This window comes from Solanum verrucosum, unplaced genomic scaffold (genome assembly GCF_900185275.1).
Source record: "Solanum verrucosum unplaced genomic scaffold, falcon-dt-bn FXZP01000279.1, whole genome shotgun sequence".
Lineage (NCBI taxonomy): Eukaryota > Viridiplantae > Streptophyta > Magnoliopsida > Solanales > Solanaceae > Solanum > Solanum verrucosum.
The window spans coordinates 444,852-471,139 of record NW_026020289.1 but is presented as its reverse complement, the minus strand read 5'-3'; the positions used below and the strand labels follow the sequence as shown (position 1 = coordinate 471,139).

Below are 26,288 nucleotides of genomic sequence, written 5' to 3'. Positions count from 1 at the left end.
AAGGAGAAACTCAAGGATAAATCTAGGGAGAAAAAGAGGTCTACGAAGGAAGATGATAAGTCTTTTCATGAGGGGTCCAATGGACATGGTCACCCTAGGAAGCGACAAAGGTTTTTCGAACAAGGTTCTTTTAATACTCCTAAGAATAAGGAGTAAAGAGTGTCTAACCCTAAGCCACAAAGAATTAGCAATGAGTCCCTAAGTTGCCACTAGTGGTCCAGATGAGAGTGCTAAAAAAAAGAATGGGTTTTATGGTCTCCAAGATAAAAATGATCAAGAGTGATCTCCAAATATTGCTACCGGTATGTGTTTTAAGCTTTATTACAGTTTTGCTTGTCTTTTATGAATTGATAGATTTTGATGTTGTCTTTAGTATGAATGAGCTTCATTGTTGCTTTTATGTTATAGATGGTGCTTAGAAAGTCAACCTAGGCTTACTCCCAGGAGGGAGATGGTGTGCCTAGATAGCAAGGCCATTGCGTGTTTATGTGTGGCCATGACTTCTTTATGTGCATATTCATGAAAGCTTAGGTCTTGATAGAAATGACTTATGTGCATTATTTTTCCTCATGTTGTAGTGTATTGAGCAGAGTTGCCTATACACTTTATGAGATGAATATATGAGCATGCCTTAGGTTGGAGTTGAGAGATTCCTCCTTGAATAAATGCTTTTGAGAATAAATTGCATATAGGCTCCATGAGTGTATGTTGAGTAGGTTTTAGCTAGGAGATGGTAGTTCCTCCTTGAATCTGAGTATGTATAGAATTTCATTCATTTTGGGTTGCTAGATGTAGTTCCTACTCCCTTGTGTTTCATTGAATATGTTTAGCTTGGATTTGAAGTTTTCCTCCTTGGTTGTGCGCAAATAGATGTGTTGCATGCATGATGGGTTGCTAGTCTAAAGTTGTGACCTTAATAAATGCCTAGAGTGTCATTCGAGGACGAATGTTCCCAATGGGGAGATATCGTAACACCCGAGAACTAGTAAGCTAAACTAGAACCTTTAGTGAGAGTGTTGAAAGGACATTCTCACACACACACCTAAGTATGAATATGATATGATGTGAAAGGTTTTCTCACATAGAATGATTCTAGGTTGAAAGGCTTTCTCACGTAAAATGAATCAAAGCATGTTAGACTAAAATAGCTTGAAGTTGTGACATAAGATCCCTTCATGAATAGCTTGACTTGGTAAGATAAGACCATGCTTGGTAGCTTGAGTTAGGAGTTCTCATGGTAGCCTTGGATTGAACCATAGTGCTTCTCCAAATGGTACCTTGAACTAGTATCATAAAATACTTTCATGGTAGCATGACTTGGTTAGGCCAAGACTATTTCATGGTAACTTAGGATTGAGAAACCATACTCTCCTAAGGGTAGCTTACATTAGCATCATAGGGTGCTTGCATGGTAGCATGACTTAGTTGGACTAAAACTATTTCATGGTAGTTCCTAGAATATCTTGGACTTGCATGTTTAGTATGTGTTTCCATGGTAGCTTTGTCTAACCCAATATGGTGACTTTCCTTGTATAGATTGGACTTGCATGTTAGTATGCTATTCCTTTGGTAGCTTGGTCTAGCCTAATAGTGTGCTATTCCTTGGTAGTCTAGAATGATAAATAGTAATCATTGAAGTATGATAGCCTAAAGTAGTACTTAACATGAGTAGAATTATAGGGTATTATTCATGCATTGCACAAGTATAACTTGAAGCTACTTATGAAGTATGTCTCTTATGTGTTGCATGCTTAGCTTGGATTGAGTAATAGTATTTTTCCTTGGTTGCCTTGAATAGAAGAATTATGACCATTCATGAGTAATGACTTGTCTTGGACTAGTGAATATGTACTCTTCCATGACTATCATGAATATGAGGGACAAGTCCCTAATCTAAGTAGCATGTATATGATGGAACTAGATTACTTCAAGGAAGTATTGTCAGCATGTCCTAATATGAGATTTGCCTATATGATATATGTTAGCTTGGATTGTTGTTATATATAGTTGTCTTCCATGATATGTTGGACTAAAGGTGAAGATTTCCTTGCCTATGAGAAGTAAGTTAAGGATGAGACAATAAGATGGTAAGTATGATTATGATGACCTAAAAGTGATACTTAGTGTGGGTGGGATTATGGGGTCTCCTCTTTGCATTTCACAAGTATTCTTTGAGGTTATTTGAGAAGTAGTCCTCTTATGATATGAAGGACTAAGGGTTGAATAATGCTTATATGATGCCGATGTTGGAGACTTTGCTTATGATTATGATATTGTCTCTTATGCTTATAGTTTATGTTTCATGAAGTATATCTTATATATGATTATGGCATATGGCTTATGCTGACTAACCCTTATGTTATGCTCTTATGATGTTATGCTAGCTATCATATTTAGTACTTTTGTACTAACGAATACTCTTGCCTACATTCTCATTAAATGTAGGGTTTGGCGATTTTTAGTTACATTCTTGAGGATAGGTTTCTAAAAGAGCAAGGAGTTGAAGACTTGGTGAGTCCTCATAGCATCGAGGATATAGCCACCATTTCCTTTATGTATTTCTTTAATGTTTTGAGACGATTGTATGGGTTGTGTCCCAAGAGTTATTCAAAGTTGTTATAAATGGTTTGAGACAAGTGTAGTAAGATTTCCACTTTACTGTTATTAAGACTTTGATTGTGTGGAAAATATTTTTAAAATTCCGCACTTTTCTATTATCTTATGTTATGATATGCTAAGGGCTTGTATGAACCCATTTGGTGTCAAGTACGTCATGCTACATCTAGGGCGTACCCCTGGGTCATGACAGTGTGCCACGTAAGCCAAAAGGTATGTAAAATTACAAAAAAAAAATGAGTTCAGGGGTAATAGGACCTTAGTTTAGTTAATGTGTGTCTCTGGGATTCCGGTCATAATCTTAGGGGGTACTTGTGCCTTATCCCTACTTGATAATGGATATATAGCCTATAGGAAAGAACTTATCCCTGACTCATGGACCCCCATCAAACAAATTGAAACAAACACAACACCAAACACCAAAAATGATCTTTAGCGGTGATAGCTTAATTGCAGCTAAATATGTACATTTAGCGATAATTAGTCGTCTTTGTAAATGTCAAATGACAATTAACTAATGCCAGTAAATGACACTATTTGTTGAAGTATATATTTATTGTGTCTAAAAGGTGTTTTTGTTATAATGGAAGAAAGTATAAAGAAAGAACATATATACTTCATTTATCATGTAGCGTTATATGACAGTAGCTAGAAAGTGGTTCCACAACTGTTTGAAGAGTAAACTTTCAACTGCAAGCTCTTGTCCTGCATAGACAATTTGTTATGGTACAAACTACGTCAAATCTATAATAAAATATGTGGAGTTTGAAAAGTCATGTGATGGAAGAATAGCTAAACAACATTTATTGACAAAATAGTAAAATGATTCTGCTAAACATCTAGATATGATTCATAACCTTGAATCCATAATTCAAATTCAAGGTAGAGTTAAGAGTCAAATCTTGAGAGTTCTTTTGAGTCTTTTGAGAATGTCCCTTTGTGTCTTTTGAGGAGTCTTCTACAATTTCTAATAACTTGTTTCAAGACTCAAGTAAGTGAGCATGAGAGTGAGGAGAATGTATTCATGAGTTTACACTATCATCGAGATCCTTCATATCATGAATCATAACTCTTCAATTCATAATTCAAATTTAAGAAAGAGTTAAAAATATAGTTTAATAAAGTCTTTAAGTTAAATCGTGAATCCTTGGAGATCAACTATCGATTTGAGCTAAAATTTGAGGAAGTAAGTATGAGAATGAGAGGAGTCGTGTACATGAGTTCCATATTGTTATGTAGACCCTTGGGTCAAGTCGTTCATGCCCGTAATTCTGCATGAACTCCACAAGTTGAGTATCTTTGAAAGGAGTAGTATCTTCAAGTTCTAAGTCTTGAGTATTGAGTTCCTAATCCTTTTGAAATTATATTCATAGTCATGGGACTACTACATGTTACCATGAAGGTCCTTGAGTTGAGTGGTTTAATTCAGCATGATTCCTACGTGTAACACCCAGAAAATTTTTGAGCTAAGACTCGAACCGTTCTTCGTAGTGAGTGAGATTTTTACAAGGAATTTAAAATTTCTTGAGTATTAAGGTCACTAGATGTAGAACCTTGAGTTCCAAGAAGAAAAGAGAAAAGCATTCAAGTCATTCTTAAGTTATCTTAAGTTTTAGGTCAACTTCAAACGACCATAACTCCTAGTAAAATATGAGTTGTGTGAGCTACAAGATAGAAAATTAAATCCCTTCAAGTCCTCTTTGTAATGCCACCGAGTTTGCTAAATTTTGAGCTCTGAGTAAAAAGTTATGACGGATTTACTAACATCGCGTACAGCTCTGTGATAGCTCCGCAACGCGGAGCCAACACGGACCTCACTGCCAGTTGAAAGATTTTTCCAACTCCCAGATCATTTTAATTATTTCTTTAGGGGCATTTTAGTCCTAAAAACCCTTAGGATGTCATCTAAATTTCCCTACATGTGTAGAAAATCAGTTTTCTTAAATCTAAACCCTATCATTCACTTCAAAGATTCTAAGCTCAAGAAATTCAAGAAACGCTAAGGCTAGAGTTCATCTCTCAAGATTTTCCTTCAAGTGCTGCAAGAAGATGGTTCTTTCAGGTATGTAAGCTTCCATAGTGTTGGGTTTGTTCACCCACACGCCAATCATGTTAATTTCAGCTTTAAATTTGTTCTAATAGTTGAAGCTTTGATGTTCTTGTTATGTATTCATGAATTTGCTTTCGTTGTTGAATTGGGTTGAGATTGAGAAGTTCTTGAGGTTATTGTTTCGATTTATAGAGTAGTTTTGAGTTAGATTCTTGTGTACATGTGATTGTTATCTGAATCTAAAGAAAAGTTGAGCAAAAGAATCGAATTTAGGCGATTTGGGGTTGGAAAACGAAGAAGAGAAAAGTCGGGAAAATTTGGTACTTGGCTCCGCGTCGCGGACCTGCCTTCCTATTTCATAAAGTTTTCTTCGCGTCGCGGACTAGTTTCCAAGCAGTGAATTTTTTATCTTTTCTCATGTTTAGCTATCTAAAATCAACCCTAAACATCATGAGATCTTTCCTATCACAAATCACAACCTTGAATCCATAATTCAAGTTCGAGGTAGAGCTAAGAGTTAAGTTTTGAGAATTCTTTCGAACATTCTAAGAAAGTCCTTTTTGAGGAGTCTTCTACAAATTCTAATAACTTGTTTCAAGACTCGAGCAAGTGAGTATGAGAGTGATAATAATATATTCATGAGTCTACCTTGTCATCATGAGATCTTTCTTATCATGAACCATAACTCTTGAATTCATAATTCACATTCAAGGGAGAGTTAAGAGTAGAGTTCAAGAAAGCCTTTGAGTTCAATTGTGAATCCTTTGAGATCAACTATCGATTTGAACTAAGTTTTGAGGAAGTAAGTCAGAGAATAAGAAGAGTCGTATACATGAGTTTCATATAGTTATGTAGACCATCGAGTCGAGTTGTTTCATGCCCATAATTTTGCATGAACTTCGTAAGTTGAGCATCGTTCAGAAAAATGGTATCTTCAAGTTCTAAGACTCTAAGTGTTGATTTCCTAATCCCTTTTGAGAAGTATATTTGAGTCCTTGAGTTGATTATTTCATGCTCATAATTCCGCATGAATATTATAAGTCGAACAGTCTTGAGATGAGAAGTATTTTTGAGTCATTGAGTTGAGTAGTTCATGCTCATAATTCCGCATGAACTCTGAGTTGAGCATTCTTGAAATGAGTAGTATCATTGAAGTTCTTGAGTTCCAAGTATTTGAGTTCTTTCTATGGTTATTGAAAACCTTGCATTGAGTCGTTCATGTCCATAATTCGGCATGAACCATATTTTAAGAAGTCTTTTACAAACGTTTTAACTTTGTTTTAAGACTTAAGTTTTGAGTTCAGTAAAGAGTAAAGTTGAAGTTCTTTTCTTCAAAAAGTATATGGGGACTATGTATTCCCAAAGAGATTTAAAATGTTTTCACATTTAAATAAGAACGGAAACTGAGATTTCCAATGAGCCTTCGGGCTAGTTTTCAAAAAAGAGTAACCGCTTTCTAAATAAAGCAAGAGAAGAAACTTTGATTTCCAAGATAACCTTTGAGTTAAGTTTTTGAGCACTAGTCTCAAATAATAGAAGAAGTTTGTTTTTAAACATAAAGAGCTAATATAATGTAATATTTTTAGGAGTAGTATTGAGCACCGATGGGGAAGAGTTCATACAACTATCAGCCCTCTTAAACCATGTAGCCATCATGGGTAGAAAAAGGGTCATACTTTTTAGATGAATCCTTTTCGCATAGACTAGTGGATCCTCTTAGTAGTTCAGGTCCTATACCACGGCAAGGTATAGGATGGCCCGAGCAGCGTGGGGCTAATAACGTTGTATCATTACTATAGTTCTTAAGTGATGGTTGTCGGTTAGAGAAACTCCCACAATAGTAATTGCATGGTTCCTCAAGGGGTTCTGCTTATTATGAATGGGGGTATGGGACTTCATTCATGCATTGCATAAGTAGACTTTGAGAGGGAGCATGGTATGTCTTTTATGATATTATGATTATAAGTTAACATCATGTTTTAAACAATTTTCCTTTTTCTTTATATTGCACTTGTTTTAAACTGCTTTGTAATGAAATGAGTTCAGTTAAGTATTCATGAGTTGAGTATCCAGGGTTGAGTATTTCAAGTCGAGTATCATATCTTTGAAGTTGAGTATCTTATCCATGAGTACTTTTGAGTTGAGTAAGCTTGAGTAGTTTTGAGTATCTTTGAGTAGTCCTTGAGTTGAGTAAGTAAGTTTGAGAAGGGGTAAGTATGTTTCCTTTTTATCAAGTTTCAAGCTTATGTTATGCTTTAGATTTCATCTTACATGTTCGTACATTCTACGTACTGAGCCATTTGGCCTGCATCTTCTCATGATGCAGACACAGGTATTCAGGATCATCCACAAGAACTTTGTTGATACATCTGTGGGTCTTTGTCACGCCCAAAACTCGAGGGGCGTAACTGGCTCATAATGCCAAAACTTAGGCCCGAGCCGACCCTGCTAAACCATTTGCTACTAGCGCATGGCAGCCACACGCAATCAGGAAAACAAACAAGTATATCTCGGCTTAAAACTAAGCCCTCGGCCGACAAGGCCCCTGTCAACTAATCTATAAAACAAAACAGCTACTCCTAGGAGATCGTATAAATAAATAGCCAGCTAGCACAAAAGTCCTGATTGGGCAGTCGAGGCCACCATGATATCTATACCAAAACTAAAAGAAGGTATCTATCAATACAATACATCAAAGAGCTCACAAGCTTCAGCAAACCAACAACATAGGCCAGTATGGCCATAACGTAGCTATACACCCCACACACTAGTCTGCAAGCCTCTAAGAGTAGTAAAGATTAGCGGGACAGGGCCCCAGCCTACCCATAAAGATATATACAACAAAAGGTAACAAACTTCCCAACTCTGGCACCTCCGGCGAAAAGGGGCTAGCCAATTGGATAAAAGTCAATCCTATTGCTGAGGAGGTCTACTCGGTCGTCTGTCAGGACCTGCATGCATGAATGCAGCACCCCAAGGCAATAAGGTGTCAGTACAAAATAATGTACAAAGTATGAAAGGCAATAGACTATGATGAGGTATCCTGATATACTGGAATAATCTGATAAATAAATCAAGGATAAAATAAGTGTACTGACCTGCTCCTAAATCTAAACTTATCAAAAATAATAAAACAACCTAACCAAGCCCCCATAAGCTCGGCAGGTACAAACAGCACACAAGACCACCTACTCAGGCCCTCATAAGCCCGAAAAATGCCAATTAGCCTATATACCCCTATTGGTAGTCTCCTAATCTCGTAGGCAGTCACATAGCCTTCTTAGGTATTAATATAGTCACGTAGGCAACACATAGCTCTCTTAGGCATCAACATAGCTTATAGACAACTCATAGCCCTCTTAGGCAACAACATGGCCCTGTAGGAAGCACATAGCTTTCTTAGGCATCAATATAGCCCTGTAGGTAACTCATAGTCCTTCTAGGCATCAATATAGCCCCATAGGAAACTCTCAGCCCTTTTAGGCATCCATATAGCCCTGTAGGCAGAACATAGCCCTTCTAGGCATAGATCATATTCATGCAGCTAACCACAATAGCCCCAAGGGAAACAATAATAATCCAATCGCTAAAAGCGAGTAATTTAGTTATAAGCAACCTATACAAATGGCCTCTAACTCGTGTCCAACATAGGGACGCTACTAACTGAATAAGAATCCCGACAAGGGAGGATTATATCAACTCGAGCAGCCAACAATCAACAATCATGGCTACAAGTATATTTAGGATAACAACCCAAATACATTACTTCTAAGCTTTAAGAAAGCATGTCGTAAGTAGGTAATAGCCTTAACATACCTTTTTCACTGAATTCACGTGTCCTAATAACTTTAATCAAAACCCCCTTAATACTACCACAAGGTAGGATCATAATCAACACAAAAGAATAGAAGATACAATGAAAATCCGATAAAAGATATGTATTTCCGCCGCAAATTTCTATTTGCAACTTATCAAAGCTATAGTCAATTAAAGAAGGGTCATACATTGAGTATAAGTTTGCAATACACATCAAAACTTTAAAATATGCCCAAACCCCTGCTCTCCACACACCAAAGTATGATATGCTAGGAAATTAATAAAAACAAATTATACCATGTTGACGAGCTTAACGCGTAGAAAAACTTTTGTCAAGGACTTAAGTCATGAAAATCAGTAATTTGGCTTGTCCTAGAAGTGGGATTTGTAGGTTTTTTGGGTTTTATGGTTCTTCACTAAGGAAAATGAAGGGAAAATGAAGAAAAGTCGAAGAAGATGATATATATAAAGTTCCACCAACCTAGGGGACCCACCTCACCTGCCTGCTTGCGCAGTCTTGCAAAATCGCAAATTTCTCTCCATTTTGAAGTTGTATGAACCAACGGGTTGATGATTTGGAAACTAGACTTGTAGACCTTCGATTTCATAAGCCGCAGGGACCATAACTCTTAATAGATTGGGAAAAAATGTCCGAGACATTTCACCCAAATTTCAGACAAATCTTTAAAAGAAATTTACGGTAACTTTCGCCAACTTTTATTTTGCCACTTACCTAACTTCAAAACTTGAGATACAACACTTGAACACTTAAAATATCATATAACACATCATTCTTAATTTATTAGCCACCCTCCTGGTCTTTCCACAAATATACGAGTCAATTATATGTTTCGAAAAGTTGGGGTGTTACATCCCTCCACCCTTAGAAACATTCGTCCTCGAATGAAAAATCTAAGTCACGCAGTTCAGTCCTTAGGAGTTGCCAAAATTTAGGCAGTGTATCCTTTGTAGATGTCACTATCTAAGAACCTGAAATACAAAATTTCTAACCTAGGCGTCTCATATGATGACATAAATAGCTAAGCATTATAGCTCCACCATAACAGTGCGAGCAGATATACAACGACAACCACAATAATAAGCAATAGTATATATATAAAAAAATCAAATAGGTATCTTACCTTTCTGCCCTAATATAAACTGATATGCCATCATCCTAGGGTATGAAACAAGTGAGGATATTTGAACCTCAAGCCATCCTCAGTTTCCCAGGTCACCTCTTCTCTATTCTTGTTTCTCAACAATACTTTAATCGAAGTCACCTCTTTGGTCCTCAAATTACGGACCTGCCGATCTAAAATGGCAATTAGAGTTTCCTCGTAGGACAACTCCTCTGGGATCTGAACATCCTCAATTGGGACAACCCGAGAAGGATCTCCTACGCATTTCCGTAGCATCGATACATGGAAAAGTGGATGAACAGATTTTAGCCCCGAAGGCAATTCTAACTCATAATCCACTCGTCCTACCATTCAAAGGATTCAATATGGCCCAATGAATCTTGGACTAAAATTTCCCTTTTTGCCAAATCGCATAACACCCTTCATAGGAGAGACTTTCAAGAATACCCAGTCATCGACATAAAACTCTAAGTCCCTTCATCGCACATTTGAGTATGACTTCTGTCGACTTTGAGCTGTTAGCAACCTCTTCCGAATGAGCTTAACTTGCTCTACTGTTTGCTGTACTAAGTCGGGTCCAATTAACCCTCACTCACCTACCTCGAACTATCCAATAGGGGATCTACATTTTCGCCCATACAAAGCCTCATAAGGTGCCATCTTGATGCTGGAATGATAACTATTATTGTATGCGAACTCTATAAGAGGTAAGTGGTCACCCCAACTTTCCTTGAAGTCTAGCGCGCACCCCCGTAACATATCTTCGAGTGTCAAAATTGTGCGCTTAGCCTGGCCATCTGTCTGAGGGTGAAAGGCTATACTAAGATTAACCTGTGTCCCCAGTCTTTTCTAGAAGGACTTCTAGAAGTTGGCGGTGAATTGTGCTCCTCTATCAGAGATAATAGATACTGGGACACCGTGTAGCCTAACAATCTCCCTAATATAGAGCCCTACATAGGCTTCGGCCGTAAAAGTAGCCCTGACTAGTAAGAAGTGGGATGATTTTGTTAGTCTATCAACAATTACCCAAATAGAGTCGAACTTGCGACGGGATCGAGGTAACCCTGTAATAAAATCCATATTAATTGCTTCCCACTTCCACAAAGGAATGTCTATCTCCTGAACTAGCCCAGTGGGCTTTTGGTGCTCAACAATCACCTGTTGGCAGTGAGGACACTGTGCAACAAACTCAGCAATGTCCTTCTTCATCCCGTGTCACCAATAAATCTCCTTAATATCATGGTACATTTTCATTGAACCAAGGTGACTGATGAAGCTCTCGCGCTAGCTCACGCTTCTCAACATCTAAATATGATAAACTACCCATAGATCTTCGACTAAGGGTATCAACTACCACATTCTCTTTTCCTGGATGATATAAAATGTCCACATCGTAGTCTTTCAGTAACTCAAGCCATTGACGTTATTGCAGATTTAACTCCTTCTGTCTAAAGATATATTGAAGGCTTTCATGATTTGTGAAGATGTTAACATGAACGCAAATAGTGTCTCCAGATCTATAGGCGCATACACAACTGCAGCCAACTCTAAATCGTGGGTCGGATAGTTCTTCTCATGCTTTCTGAACTGCATTGAAGCATATGCGATAACCTTACCATATTGCATTAGAACACATCCCAACCCAACACCAGAAGCATCACAATACACCGCATAGCCTTCTGAACCGTCTGGCAATGCAAGAACTGGTGCTGATGTCAACCTGTCCTTCAGCTACTGGAAATTATGCGCGCAAGCCTAAGTCCACTGGAACTTAGCTATTTTTTTAGTCAAATTTGTTAATGTCACACCCCAGATTCAAGGGCGCTACTGGCTCCTAATGCCAGAACTCAGGCTCGAGCTGACCCTGCTGAACCATTTGCTAGTAGCGCATAGCAGCCACAAACAGTCAAGAAAACAAATAAGTATATCTTGGCTTAAAATTAAGCCCTCGGCCGGCAAGGCCCCTGTCAACTGATCTATAAAGGAAATAGCTACTCCCAGGAAATCATATAAATAAATAGCCAACTAGAACAGAAGTCCTGATTGGGCCGTCGAGTCCACCATGATATCTATACCAAAACTAAAAGCAGGTAAATATCAGTACAATACATCAAACAACTCACAAGCTTCAGCAAACCAACAACATAGGCCAACATGGCCATAACGTAGCTATAAACCCCACACACTAGTCTGCAAGCCTCTAAGAGTAGTAAAGATTGGTGGGACAGGGCCCCAGCCTACCCACGAGAATATATACAACAAAAGGTAACAAACCTCCCAACTCTGGCAGCTCCGGAGGAAAGAGGCTGACCAACAAGATAAAAGTCAATCCTGGTGATAAGGAGGTCTACTCGGTCGTCTGTCGGGACCTGTATGCATAAATACAGCGCCCCCAAGGCAATGGGGCGTCAGCACAAAATAATGTACAGAGTATGAAAGGCAATAGACTATGATGAGGTATCCTGATATACTGGAATATTCTGATAAATAAATTAAGGATAAGATAACTGTATTGACCTTCTTCTAAATCTAAATTTATCAAAAATAATAAAACAACAACCTAACCAAGCCCCCATAAGCTCGGCAGGTACAAACAGCACATAAGACCACCTACTCAAGCCCCCATAAGCCCGGAAGGTGCCAATCAACCTGTATACCCCTATCGGTAGTCCCCTAGCCCCGCAGGCAGTCACATAGCCCTCTTAGGCATCAACATAGCTTGTAGACAACTCATAGCCCTCTTAGGCAACAACATGGCCCTATAGGAAGCACATAACTTTCTTAGGCGTCAATATATATCCCTGTAGGCAACTCATAGACCTTCTAGGCATCAATATATCCCCGTAGGCAACTCATAGCCTTTTTAGGCATCCATATAGCCCTGTAGGTAGAACATAACCCTGCTAGGCATAGATCACATTCCTGCAGCTAACCACAATAGCGCAAAGGCAACAGTAACAATCCAACAGCTAAAAGTGAGCAATTTAGTTATAGGCAACCTATAGAAATAGCTTCTAAGTCGTGTCCAACATACGAATGCTACTACTGAATAAGAATCCCGGTAAGAGAGGATTATACGCACTCGAGCAGCCAACAATTAACAATAATGGCTACAAGTATAACAATGATAAAAACTCAATTACATTGCTCCTATGGTTTAAGGAAACATGCCATAGGAAGTGAATTGCCTTAACATACCTTTTTCGCTAAACTCTCGTGGCCTAACGACTTTAACTCATAACTCCCTCGATACTACAACAAGGTAGGACCATGATCAACATACAAAAATAAAAGATACCATGACAATATGATAAAAGATATGTATTTCCATCGCAAATTGATGTTTGCTGCTTATAAAAGCTAAAGTCGGTGAAACAAGGGTCTTACCTTGATCTTAGGTTCGTAATTCACCTCAAAACCTTCAAATATATTCAAACCCCTGCTGTCCCAACACTAAAGTGTGATATGCTACGCAATCGATAAAACAAATTATACCACGATGATGAGCCCAACGCGTAGAACAACTTTCGTCAAGGACTTAGGTCGAGAAAATCTATACTTCACTTGATCCTAGAAATGGGTTTCTCTAATTTCTCTGGTTTTTAGCTTAAAAATGAAGAAAAATGTCGAAGGAGAAGATATATGTAACATTCCACTGACTTAGGGCCCCACCTCACGTGCCTGCTTGCGCAGTCCCACGAAAATGCGAATATCTCTCTATTATGAAGTCGTATGAACGAACAGTTTGATGAGTTGGAAACTAGACTTATAGACCTTCGATTTCATAGCTTGTGGGGATCAAAACTCTTAATATATTGGGAGAAAACGTCCGAGACATTTGACTCAAATTTCAGACAAATCTTTAAAAAGTAATTTATGGTAACTTTCGCCAACTTTTATTTTGCCACTTACCTAACTTCAAAACTTGAGATACAACACTTGAACACTTAAATTATCACATAACACATCATTTTTAATTTATTACTCACCCTCCTTGTCTTTCCACGAAGATACGAGTTAATTTAGACGTTTTGAAAAGTCGGGGTGTTACAGTTAATGAGGCTGAAATTGAAGAAAATCCCTCTACAAAACTTTTGTAGTACCCAGCTAACCCTAAGAAACTACGAACCTCAGTCGGAGTCATGGGTCTGGGCCAAGTCTTTATGGTCTCAATCTTTTGTGTATCAATCGAAATGCCTACATCTGATACTATATGGCCTAAGAAAGCTACAGAGTCCAACCAGAACTCGCACTTAGAAAACTTTGCATAAAGTTCTCGGTCTCGAAGAACCTGAAGGACTGCTCGCAGATGATTTGCATGCTCATCTTTTGAACGTGAATACACCAAAATATCATCAATAAATACAATCACAAACAAGTATAAATACGGCCTGAATATACTATTCATCAGGTCCATGAACACTGCTGGGGCATTAGTTAATCCAAAAGACATTACCAAGAACTCAAATTGTCCATATCTAGTTCTAAAAGTTGTCTTTGGAATGTCTTTCTCCCGAACTTGTATCGGGTGGTACCCTGAACTTAAATCAATCTTTGAGAAACACTTAACACCTTGTAACTGATCAAACAAGTCATCTATCCTCGGAAGGGGATACTTATTCTTTATAGTTGCCTTATTCAACTGTTGGTAATCGATACACATTCTTAGTGAGCCATTTTTCTTCCTTACGAACAACACTGGTGCACCTCATGGTGAAGCACTAGGCCTAATAAAGCCTTTATCCAACAAGTCTTTCAGCTAATCCTTCAACTCATATAGCTCAGCAGGAGCCATTCTATAAGGAGGGATAGATATGGGTTGTGTACATGGTAGCATATCGATAGCAAAATCAATTTCCCATTCTGGAGGGATACCAGGGAGTTCGTCTGGAAATACATCTAGAAACTCATTAACTACCGGAATAGACTGAAGAGTCGGTGGTTCTGCATCTATATCATGAACGTGAACAAGATGATAAATACAACCCTTGATAATCATCCTCCTTGCCTTAAGATAGCAAATAAACCTACCTTTCGACGTTGATGTATCACCTTTCCATTCCCAAACTGCCTCTCCTGGAAAGTGGAATCTAACAATCTTTGTCCGGCACTCAACATTAGCATAACAAGATGCTAACCAGTCCATACCCATAATGACGTCGAAATCGACCATCTCTAACTCTACGAGATCTACAGAGGTCTGACGGTCGATAATTTCTAACGTGCAACCTCGATAGATTCTCCTCATAATAATAGACTCACCAACTGGTGTAGATACAATAAAGGGTTGATCTAATGACTCTGCTACTATACATAACATCCCCGCAATAAATGGAGTAACATAAGACAAAGTAGATCCAGGATCTATCAAAGCATAAACATAATGGAAGCAAACAAGCAATGTACCTGTCACAACATCTGTTGATGACTCTGTGTCCTGTCGGCCATTTAATGAATATGTACGGTTCTGTCCACTATCAAAACTAGATGCTCCCTTTCTTCCTCCGCCTCTACCTTTACGTGCTGAAGTCTGGGGTCCACGCCCTGTAGACTGTGCTGATGAGGAGGAACCTACTATTGACCTGGTCGACTGACCTATACCACCCTGACCTATGGTAAGGCAGTTTCTCCACCCATGCCCCTCTTATCCACAAGAATAACAACTTGTGGAACCCATCTACACCTCCTGAAATGCATCCTACCGCAGGTAGCGCAACGCAGCGGGGATGTCCTAGCTTGGCCTGAACCCCTCTACTGCTGCGAGCCTGATGCTCGTGAACCCTCACCTGGGCCTTACTAATCCTGATGATTAAACCTACTACCCTGGAACTGCTGTGGTGGAGGTCTAAGTGGCCTAATAGAATATCGAGGTCTGGGACCACCCTGAAAATCTCCCTGCGAACCAGCGGGCCTAGCCCTCTTCTGTCTATATCGACTCTATCACTCGTATACTGTAGATGTCGGCGATCCTCTATGCCCTGTGTAAAGGCCAGAATCCGCAAGATATCCATATTGTCATTTAGCATAGCGGTAGAACAAGCCTCGATATAGTCTGAGTCAATCCCTCCCACAAATCTACGCACCTTATTATGCATCGTATCAACTAATGTTGGTGCATATCTAGCAAATTCATCAAATATCAGCCCGTACTTTCGAACACTCATGCCACCTTATCAAAGGTTTAGAAACTTGTCCACCCGGCCATCCCTAATCTCTCGAGGCAAATAGTGATCTATGAAAGCTTTTGTAAAGCTATCCCAAGTGGGTAGAGATGTATATTTTCCCCTAGATCTCTCCCAACTTTCATACCACAATACTGCAACATCACGCAATCGAAATGCAGCTAACTCAACTGACTCAGTCGCTGAGGCATGCACGACTCTGAAGATCCTATGAAGCTGATCAACAAAGTGCTGAGGGTCTTCTTGCGATCTGTCCCTGTAAACTGTGGAGGATTCAAGGCAAGAAATTCATGAACTCTCAAACTTCCGGGCCCTTCAGAAGTTCCGGCAACATCTGGCGCAACTAGTTGGCACTGTGCAGCTACTAATTGTGTTAACATATATACTGCACTCTTGAAATCCTGATCAGATGGAACAGGAGGAACTAGATGTGGTACCTTGAGTTCCAAGAAGAAAAGAGCAAAAGCATTCAAGTCATTCTTAAGTTTTCTTAAGGTTTTGGTCAACTTCAAATGACCATAACTCCTAGTACAAAATGAGTTAGGTGAGCTACAAGATATAAAATTAAATCACTTCGAGTCCTCTTTCCAACGCCACCGAGTTTGTTAAATTCCGAGTTGTGACTAAAAGGTTATGACAGATTTACTAACGTCACGCAAAGCTCCGTGATAGCGACACGACGTGAAGCCAACATGGACCTCACTGCCTGGTGAAAGATCTTTCCGACTCCCAGCTCATTTTAATTATTTCTTTAGGGGTATTTTAGTCCTAAAAACCCTTAGGCGGTCATCAAAATCGCCATAAACATGTAGAAAATAAGTTTTCTTAAATCTAAACCCTCACATTCACTCCAAAGATTATACGCTCAAGAAATTCAAGAAACGCTAAGGCTAGGGTTCATCTCTCAAGATTTTCCTTCCAGTGCTGCAAGAAAATGGTTCTTTCATGTATGTAAGCTTCCATAGTGTTGGGTTTTTTCACCCACACGCCAATCATGTTAATTTCAGCTTTAAATTTGTTCTAAAAGTTGAAGCTTTGATGTTCTTGTTATGTATTCATGAATTTGCTTTCGTTCTTGAATTGGGCTGAGATTGAAGAGTTCTTGAGGTTATTGTTTCAATTTATAGACTTGTTTTAAGTTATATTCTTGTGTACATGTGATGGTTATCTGAATCGAAACAAAAGTTGAGCAAAAGAATCGAATTTAGGCGATTTGGGCTTAGAAAACGAAGAAGAGAAAAGTCGGGCAAATCTGGCACTTGGCTCTGTGTCGCGGACCTGCCTCCCCATTTCATAAAGTTGTCTTCACGTCGCGGAGAGGTCACGAACCTCTCTGCCTTAAAATTTATTTCGCGACCAATTATACTAATGTGTCTCCGTGTCACGGACTAGTTTCCGAGCAGTGAATTTTTTATCTTTTCTCATGTTTAGCTATCTAAAATCAATCCTAAACATCATGAGATCTTTCCTATCACATTTTACAACCTTGAATTCATAATTCAAATTCAAGGTAGAGCTAAGAGTTAAGTTTTGAGAATTCTTTCGAACATTCTAAGAAAGTCCTTTAAGTCCTTTTTGAGGAGTCTTCTACAAATTCTAATAACTTGTTTCAAGACTCGAGCAAGTGAGTACGAGAGTGAGAATAATGTATTCATGAGTCTACCTTGTCATATCATGAGCCATAACTCTTGAATTCATAATTAACATTCAAGAGAGAGTTAAGAGTAGAGTTCAAGAAAGCCTTTGAGTTCAATTGTGAATCCTTTGAGATCAACTATCGATTTGAAATAAATTTTGAGGAAGTAAGTCAGAGAATAAGAAGAGTCGTATACATGAGTTCCATATAGTTATGTACACCATCGAGTCGAGTTGTTTCATGCCCATAATTTTGCATGAACTTCATAAGTTGAGCATCTTTCAGAAAAGAGGTATCTTCAAGTTCTAAGCCTTTAAGTGTTGATTTCCTAATCCCTTTTGAGAAGTATCTTTGAGTCCTTGAGTTGAATATTTTATGCTCATAATTCCGCATGAATATTATAAGTCGAACAGTCTTGAGATGAGAAGTATTTTTGAGTCATTGAGTTGAGTAGTTCATGCTCATAATTAAGCATGAACTCTGAGTTGAGCATTCTTGAAATGAGTAGTATCATTAAAGTTCTTGAGTTCCAAGTATTTGAGTTCTATCTATGGTTATTTTAAGAAGTCTTTTACAAACATTTTAACTTTGTTTTAAGACTTAAGTTTTGAGTTCAGTAAAGAGTAAAGTTGAAGTTCTTTTCTTCAAAAAGTATATGGGGACTAAGTATTCCCAAAGAAATTTTTTCACATTTAAATAAGAACAGAAACTGAGATTTCCAAAGAGCCTTCGGGCAAGTTTTCAGAAAAGAGTAATCGCTTTCTAAATGAAGCAAGAGAAGAAACTTTGATTTCCAAGATAGCCTTTGAGCTAAGTTTTTGAGCATTAATCTCAAATCACAGAAGAAGTATGTTTTTAAACATAAAGAGCTAATATAATGTAATATTTTTGGGAGTAGTATTGAGAACCGATGGGGAAGAGTTCATACAACTAGCAGCCCTCTTAAACTATGTAGCCATCATGGGTGGAAAAAGGGTCATACTTTTTAGATGAATCCTTTACGCATAGACTAGTGGATCCTCTTAGTAGTTCAGGTCATATACCACGGCAAGGTATAGGATGGCCCGGGCAGCGTGGGGCTAATAACGATGTATCATCACTATAGTTCTTAAGTGATGGTTGTCGGTTAGAGAAACTCCCACAGTAGTAATTACATGGTTTCCCAAGGGGTTCTGCTTAGTATGAATGGGGGTATGGGACTTCATTCATGTATTGCACAAGTAGACTTTGAGAGGGAACATGGTATGTCTTTTATGATATTATGATTATGAGTTAACATCATGTTTTAAACAGTTTTCCTTTTTCTTTATATTGCACTTGTTTTAAACTGCTTTATAATGAAATGAGTTTAGTTAAGTATTCATGTGTTGATTATCCAGAGTTGAGTATTTCAAGTCGAGTATCATATCTTTGGAGTTGAATATCTTATCCTTGAGTACTTCTGAGTTGAGTAAGTTTGAGTAGATTTGAGTATCCTTGAGTATTCCTTGAGTTGAGAAAGTAAGTTTGAGAAGGGGTAAGTATGTTTCCTTTTTATCAAGTTTCAAGCTTATGTAATGCTTTAGAATTCCTCTTACATGCTCGTACATTCCACGTACTGAGCGATTTGGCCTGCATCCTCTCATGATGCAGACACAGGTATTCAGGATCATCAACAGGAGCTTCGTTGATACATCCGAGAGTTTGAGTTAGCTATGGTGAGTCTCTTTGCTTTCGGAGGATTTCATTTACTTTTAAGTTTAGTCATGATGTTGTGGGTTTTGTCCCGACTTCCATCTTAATCAGTTAGAGACTTAATAGATAGTCAGTATAGTTGAGAAGTCTGTATTATTCATTTATTTTATAAAATGTTTTAAAGACTTAAGTTGCCTATTTTTTGGCAAGTTGAATATATTATTTTTATTCTAAGTTGTTCATTTGAGTTAAAGTTTTGATAAGTTGGGTTATTGAATTTTATTTCAGTTTTAAAGCTTTGTATGCTTGAATCAGTTTTCTGCTTGTAGTCAGGATGAGGATTCGCTTGGGGACCAGCAATGGTTCTCGAGTGTCGGCCACGTCCAGGGTGTAGTCTCGGGTCGTGACACTATGAGTCGAGCAATCTTGAGATGAGAAGTATCATTGAGTCCTTGAGTTGAGTAGTTCATGCCCATAATTCCGTATGAACCCTATTTTGAGAAGTCTTTTACAATCGCTTTAAACTTGTTTTAACACTTGAGCACCTGAGTTTGAGGAAGAGTAGAGTCAAGTTTCATTTCTTTAAAATGATAAATGGGAACTAAGTATTCCCAAGAGTAAATGTTTTTACATTTAAGATGAGAGAAAACACTGATTTCCTAAAGAGTTTTGAGCAGTTTTGAGTACCATTTCTTTTAAGAGAATGATTTTTGAGTAATAATTTCAAACCACAGAAACAGTTATGTTTTTAAACATATGAGCAAGTTATATTTTGGGAATAGTATTGAGCATCGATATGGGGGAGAGTTCTAACAACTCATAACCCCCATAAACCATGTAACCAATGTGGGAAGAAAAAGGGTCATAATTTTTAGATGATTCCTTTATTGATTTTTAGCATAGACTACTGGATCCACTAAATAGTAGGTTCTATACCCCGGCAAGTATAGGACAGTTTTGATAGCATGGGCTAGACGATGTATCATCACATAGCTCATAGTGATGGTTGTTAGTTAGAGAATCTCCCACAGAGTTACTTTGTATTTTTATATACAAATAGAGTTATTATTGTATTTTCATAAAATTAAGTTATTATTGTATTTTTGCATACAATTGAATAATTACCTATTGTTTTAAAAGCTTTCTAGACATTGCATCTTTTATTGTTGCTGAGTATCTTATGTTTGAGTTGTGTATCTTGAGTCAGAATTGAGTACTTTATTGTTGAGTTGGGTAAGTTGAGAAGAGGTAAGTATGTTTCTTTTTCATCAGTTCAAGCTTATGTTTTTGCTTTAGAATTCCCCTTACATGCTCGTACATTCAATGTACTGAGCCATTTGGCCTGCATTGTTTCATGATGCAGATATAGGTATTCAGGATCATCAACAGGCATTTCGTTGAGGTCATGTGATATTCCAATCAGCTTTGGTGAGCCATCTTATATTTTGTAGGACTTCACCTTTATCTTACAGTTAGTAGTTTTGAGATGTCGTGGATCTTGTCCCGATATACTTTTGTAATAGTAGAGTCTTCATAGATAACTAGAGTTGAGTAGTTTCTGTATTTACTTTTATTTTGAGTATTGTACAGACTTTTAAAAAGATTGAGTATTCGAGTTTATTGAATTCATTTCAGTTTTAAGCTTTTGTATGTTTGAGTTGTTCTTCCGCTTGTAGCCAGCCAGGATGAGGGTTCGCTTGGGGGAGCAACAATAGATCTCGAGTGCCAGCCACGTCTAGGGTGTAGGCTCGGGTCGTGACAGCTGGTTTTTTGGGTTTAGGGTACCAAAAACCAGTTTAACAAGCTTTGCCAGCTACAAGAGTATTATTTGTAAGTTGTCCTTCACCTGAACAACATGAATTTAGAGTGTAGTAAGAAAGTGTTATCCATTTTTTGCTTTAGATTTTCAGCAGTTAGCTATCTTGTTTCACCGCTTTACGCTCTTGACTATAAGTTTATAATTAGTTCTTGCTTCCAAGCCTTTAAGTTTCCGATATATCTGGCTTGTTTTATGATTTTGATAATTAGATAAAGTTTCATGATTATAATTTACATATTATTTGTTGATATCTTGCCATTTTTTGTTTTTGCGGTGCTTTGTCATTTCTTGTCTATGTATACGGTCTTATTTCTGAACTAGGGAACTTGATCACGCTAGCTCCGCGCCACCCATAACCCCAGGATCGCCTTCCCCATCCAGTTTGCAATCAGTTGCTCCGTTTGAGTTCTTTGGAAAGGTACCTTTACACTTTTTTTATTCCAACTACTCTAAGCTACTTATAAACACCTAAAATCATTCCTAACATGATCATAACCTTGAATTCATAATTCAAATGCAAGGTAGAGTTAAGAGTTAAGTTTTGAGAATTATTTCGAACATTCTAAGAAAATCCCTTTGAGTCCTTTTGTGGAGTCTTCTACAACTTCTTGTAACTTGTTTCAAGACTCAAGTGAGAATGAGAGTGAGGAGAATGTATACATGAGTCTACTTTGTCATCATGAGATCTTTCATAGTATGAACCATAACTCTTGAATTCATAATTCACATTCACATTCAAGAGAGAGTTAAGAGTAGAGTTCCAGAAAGTTTTGAGTTCAATTGTGAATCCTTTGAAATCCATAATCGATTTGAGTTAAATTTTGAGAAAGTAAGTATGAGAATGAGAAGAGTTGTATCATGAGTTCCATAATGTTAGGTAGACCTACGAGTCAAGTCGTTCATGCCCATAAATTCCGTATGAACTCCATTACTCTAGTATCTATGAGAGGAGTAATATCTCCATGTCCTAAGTCTTAAGTATTGAGTTTCTAACCCATTTGAGATTACATTCCTAATCATGGGACTATTACATGTTACCCATCAAGTCCTTGAGTTGGGTTATTCATGTCCATAATTCCGCATGAACCCTATAAGTCGAGCAGTCTTAAAACGAGAAGTATCTTTGAGTCATTGAGTTGAGTAGTTCATGCTCATAAATTCCACATGAACCCTCTGAGTTGAGCATTCTTGAAGTGAGTAGTATTATCGAAGTTCTTGAGTTCCAAGTATTGAGTTCTATCTATGGTTATTAAAAACCTTGCATTAAGTCATTCACATCCATAATTCGGCATGAACCATATTTTAAGAAGTCTTTTACAAACGTTCTAACTTTGTTTTAAGACTTAATTTTTGAGTTAAGCAAAGAGTTGAGTTTATTTCTTCAAAAGAGTATATCGGGACAGTGTATTCCTAAAGAATAAATGTTTTCACATTTAAACAAGAAAGGAAACTGATATTTCAAAAGAGCCTTTGAGCTAGTTTTTCAGTAGAGAGGAAACTATGATTTCCAAGAGAGCTTTTAAGCTAAGTTTTGAGTAATTATCTCAAACCAAAGAAAGAGTTTTTTTTTTACAAATATATGAGCTAAGTATATTTTGGGAGTAGTATTGAGCACCGATATGGGGATGCGAGTTCAGATAACTCAAGTCTCCATAAACCATGTAGTCATCATAGGTAGTAAAAGATCATACTTTTTAGATGACTCCTTAAGATGCTTTTAGCATAGACTAGTGGATCCACTTAGTGAGTTAGGTTGTATACCCCCGGCAAGGTATAGGATGGTCCTTGGCAGCATGAGGTAAAGTGTTGTATCATCACTATAGCTCTTAAGTGATGGTTGTCGGTTAGAGAAACTCCCACAGATTTATATTATATTTTTATATACATACCGAGTATTATTGTATTTTTCAGTACATTGAGTTGCTATCTATAGTTTTACAGCTTTTCATATATATTGCATCTTTTACTGTTCCATTATCCTTGAGTATTTTGAGTTGAGTATCTTATCCTTGAGTACTTCTGAGTTGAGTAAGTTTGAGTAGTTTTGAGTATCCTTGAGTATACCTCTGAGTTGAATATCTAATCATTGAGTTGAGCTATGTTTCTTTGAGTTGAGTGAGTTGAGAAGAGGTAAGTATGTTTCCTTTTTATCAAAGTTCAAGCTTATGCTTATGCTTTAGAATTCCTCTTATGTGGTCATACATTCCACATACTAAGCCATTTGTCCTGCATCTTTTCATGATGTAGAAATAGGTATTCAGGATCATCAACAGGAGATTCGTTGATACATCCGCGAGTTCGAGTTAGCTATTGTGAGCCTCCTTATTTCTGGATGGTTTCATTTACTTTTCAGTTTAGTCATGATGTCATGGTTCTTATCCCAACTTCCATCTATATCAGTTAGTGGTTTCATAGATAGTCAGTATAGTTGAGAAGTTTGTATCATTTATTTTCTTAAATATTTTAAAGATTTAAGTTGTCTATTCTATGGCAAGTTGAATAATTTATTTTATTTGGAGTTTACTTTTGAGCTAAAGCTTTCTATTTAAGTTTCATAAATATTTATTCAGTTTTTAAGATTTGTATGCTTGAGTTAGTCTTCCGCTTGAAGTCAGCCAGAATGAGGGTTCACTTGGGGACCAGCAATGGTTCTCGAGTGCTGGCCACGTCCAGGGTGTAGGTTTGGGTCATGACAATCACATATCTGTAAAGGACCTAGTCCCATCGTAGTTAGTGGACGCATACAATCCAACAAGTGGTATCAGAGCTGCGACTGCTCCACCGAGACTAGAGGAAGGACTGTCTACCACCCGTCCACCCCGCTTCAACGGGTAATTCTATGGATGGTGGAACACACGGATGCATGATCACATCAATGTAGAAGACACTGAGTTGTGGGACGTGATACTTGATGGACCATAAATTCCCACCAAAGATGTAAAAGAAGGAGAACTTACAAAAGTGATCCCAAAGACCAGAAGAGAATATGATGAGGCTGATCGGAAGAAAAAAGAAAAGAACTATAAAGCCAAGAAGTTGCTGGTTTGTGGGATTGGTCTAGATGAGTACAACAGGATTCCGGCTTGCGAGATTTCAAAAGAAATTTGGGACTGTTTAAAAAATAGCCCACGAAGGAACCACCTAAGTTAAGGAGTCTAAAGTAGACATGTTAACAACTCAGTATGAGAACTTCAGCATGAAGGAAGGAGAAACCATTCATGAGATGCATATAAGGTTCATTTCCATCACAAATGAACTAAGATGCCTTGGTGAACCCATTCACCCAAGCAAACAAGTTCGAAAGGTTCTCAAAGTTCTTGACAAATCCTGGGAAAGTAAAGTGAATGCAATCACTGAGTCAAGGGACCTAAAAGTGCTTACCATGGATGATCTGATCGGGAACTTGCAGTCCTACGAGCTGAACAGGCAGCAGGGTTCATCGGTAAAGGAGGGAAAAATGGAGAAATTTGTTGCATTAAAAATGGTTCAAAGTGATGGATCTGATGATGAGGATGAGATGGCCTATCTGACTAGGAGATTCCAAAAGATTGTCAAAAAGCATGGGAGGATTCCAGAAAAGGGGAACCACCAGTAGAACGGCTACTGCAAACGATCTGTGTCACAAATGTGGAAAGCCTAGCCACTTCATAAGAGACTGTCACAGACAAAAGCAAGAAGTTCAGGAGTTCAAACCATGGCGAAGGGACCAGGTCCCTGTCCATGACAAGAGGAAGGCTCAAACTGATCAAGTCATAAAGAAAGCCTTTGCAACACTGGGAAATGCCTCTAGTGATTCTGTGCAGGAGGAGGGTCATGGCGATGTCTCCATGATGGTGGTGAAGGATGAAGAAATTATCTTCAACTCCATATTGTCCCTGATGTCAAAATCTGATGAAGAGGATGAAAAAGATGAGGTAACTTTGTTTGATCTTAAAAGTGATTAGACACCTTGTCGATTAAGAGATTGAGAAAACTTGTTGCAGTTCTTATTGATTCTGTAGATGAAATAACAAATGAAAATGCCATGTTAAGTTAAAAGTTGAGTATCTGTGAGGATTAGAAAACTGCCCTTGTGTATCAAATGTCTGAAATGAGCACTAGGGTGAGTATTCTAGAAACTGAGAGTCTGAAGTCTAGCGAGGAACTTGGTACCTCAGAGGGTGGAAAAAGAAAACTCAGTAGTTTTGAGGTTGAACTGGAAGAAAGGTTGCTTCTGAGTCCAAACTAGTTGTTTCTCTTGAAAAGAATTCACAACTAGTGACGGACTTAAGTCAGATCAAAGAAGAGCTAAACCATTCCCTGAAATGGACTGATTCATCTAAGATTCTTTCAAACTTAGCTAATCAGAAGTTCAACAGAAGAAAATACTTAGGGTGTAGAAAGATAGAACCTCCCTACAACCCTCACAGTAAATATGTCGATGTCTCTGACAATCTCTTGTGTACCCATTTTGGAAGAAACAGTCACCTAGAGAAGAATTGTGAGTCTCTAAAAAGGGTAAAAGAAAATTAGAAGAACTTATTTAAGTCAGGTAAAAGAAAAGTAGAAAAGAGGAAGGTACCTGGTGGTCCCAGTTATCATTTTAGCAAGAATACTTTACCCCCATGGACAGGAAGGTTTCTCATTAAACCTTTTGATAGTTTTTGGGAACTCCATCTCAAGTGGGTTCCTAAATCTAATAAGTGATTCTTGTGCAGAAGAGAGGAAGCAGTCAATACTGGTATATGGACAGTGGTTGCTCTAAGCATATGACGGGAGACACTCAAAATTTCCACTCTTTGGAAGCACACCAAGGCGGTGGTGTGTCATTTGGTGATGGTAAAAATGGGCTCATTTTAGGTGTTGGGAAGATTGGGAGATCAATGAAGCACTCCATAGATAGTGTGTATTATGTGAGTGGCTTGAAATATAACTTTCTTAGTGTTTCACAAATATGTGATAAAGGGAATAAGGTAAGATTTGTGGCAGATCAATGTATAGTCACAGGTCTCACTTCCAATAAAGTTCTTCTTACTGCCAAAAAAGTGAAGAACATGTATGTTGCAGACTTGGATTCTATAGAAGGAGACAATCTTACTTGTCTTAGTGCTCAATCTGAAAATGCAAGTCTGTGGCACAGAAGATTGGGTCACGTAGGCTACTTATTGCTGAATAAATTGGTTGCAGGGGACCTGGTCCGTGGTCTCCCCAGGTTGAAATTTGCTGAAAATAAAATCTGTGAGGCATGCGTAAAGAGTAAGCAACCAAGATCATCATTCAAGGAAAATAAAGATGTCACCACTTCCAGGCCACTAGAACTTCTTCACATGGATTAGTGTGGACCAATGAAAATCCAAAGTAAATGAGGGAAGAG

General features: G+C 38.0%; 1 protein-coding gene across 1 annotated transcript; it reads left to right on the top strand.

Moving 5' to 3' along the window:
* Window positions 1-24,101: 24,101 nt before the first annotated feature.
* Window positions 24,102-26,250, top strand: LOC125834371 (uncharacterized). The gene is made up of 3 exons (XM_049513522.1): window positions 24,102-24,526; window positions 24,600-24,849; window positions 25,633-26,250. The coding sequence occupies exons 1-3, from the start codon at window positions 24,102-24,104 to the stop codon at window positions 26,248-26,250; spliced, it is 1,293 nt and encodes a 430-aa protein (XP_049369479.1).
* Window positions 26,251-26,288: the final 38 nt, after the last annotated feature.

Excerpts from the sequence above, each read along its gene's own strand:
- LOC125834371 (XM_049513522.1), top strand. The coding sequence starts at position 24,102 with ATGTTAACAACTCAGTATGAGAACTTCAGCATGAAGGAAGGAGAAACC. Across the intron at positions 24,527-24,599 it reads CCAGAAAAGGGGAACCACCA|ACAAAAGCAAGAAGTTCAGG; the intron begins GTAGAACGGCTA and ends AGACTGTCACAG. Across the intron at positions 24,850-25,632 it reads AAGAGGATGAAAAAGATGAG|AAGAGAGGAAGCAGTCAATA; the intron begins GTAACTTTGTTT and ends ATTCTTGTGCAG.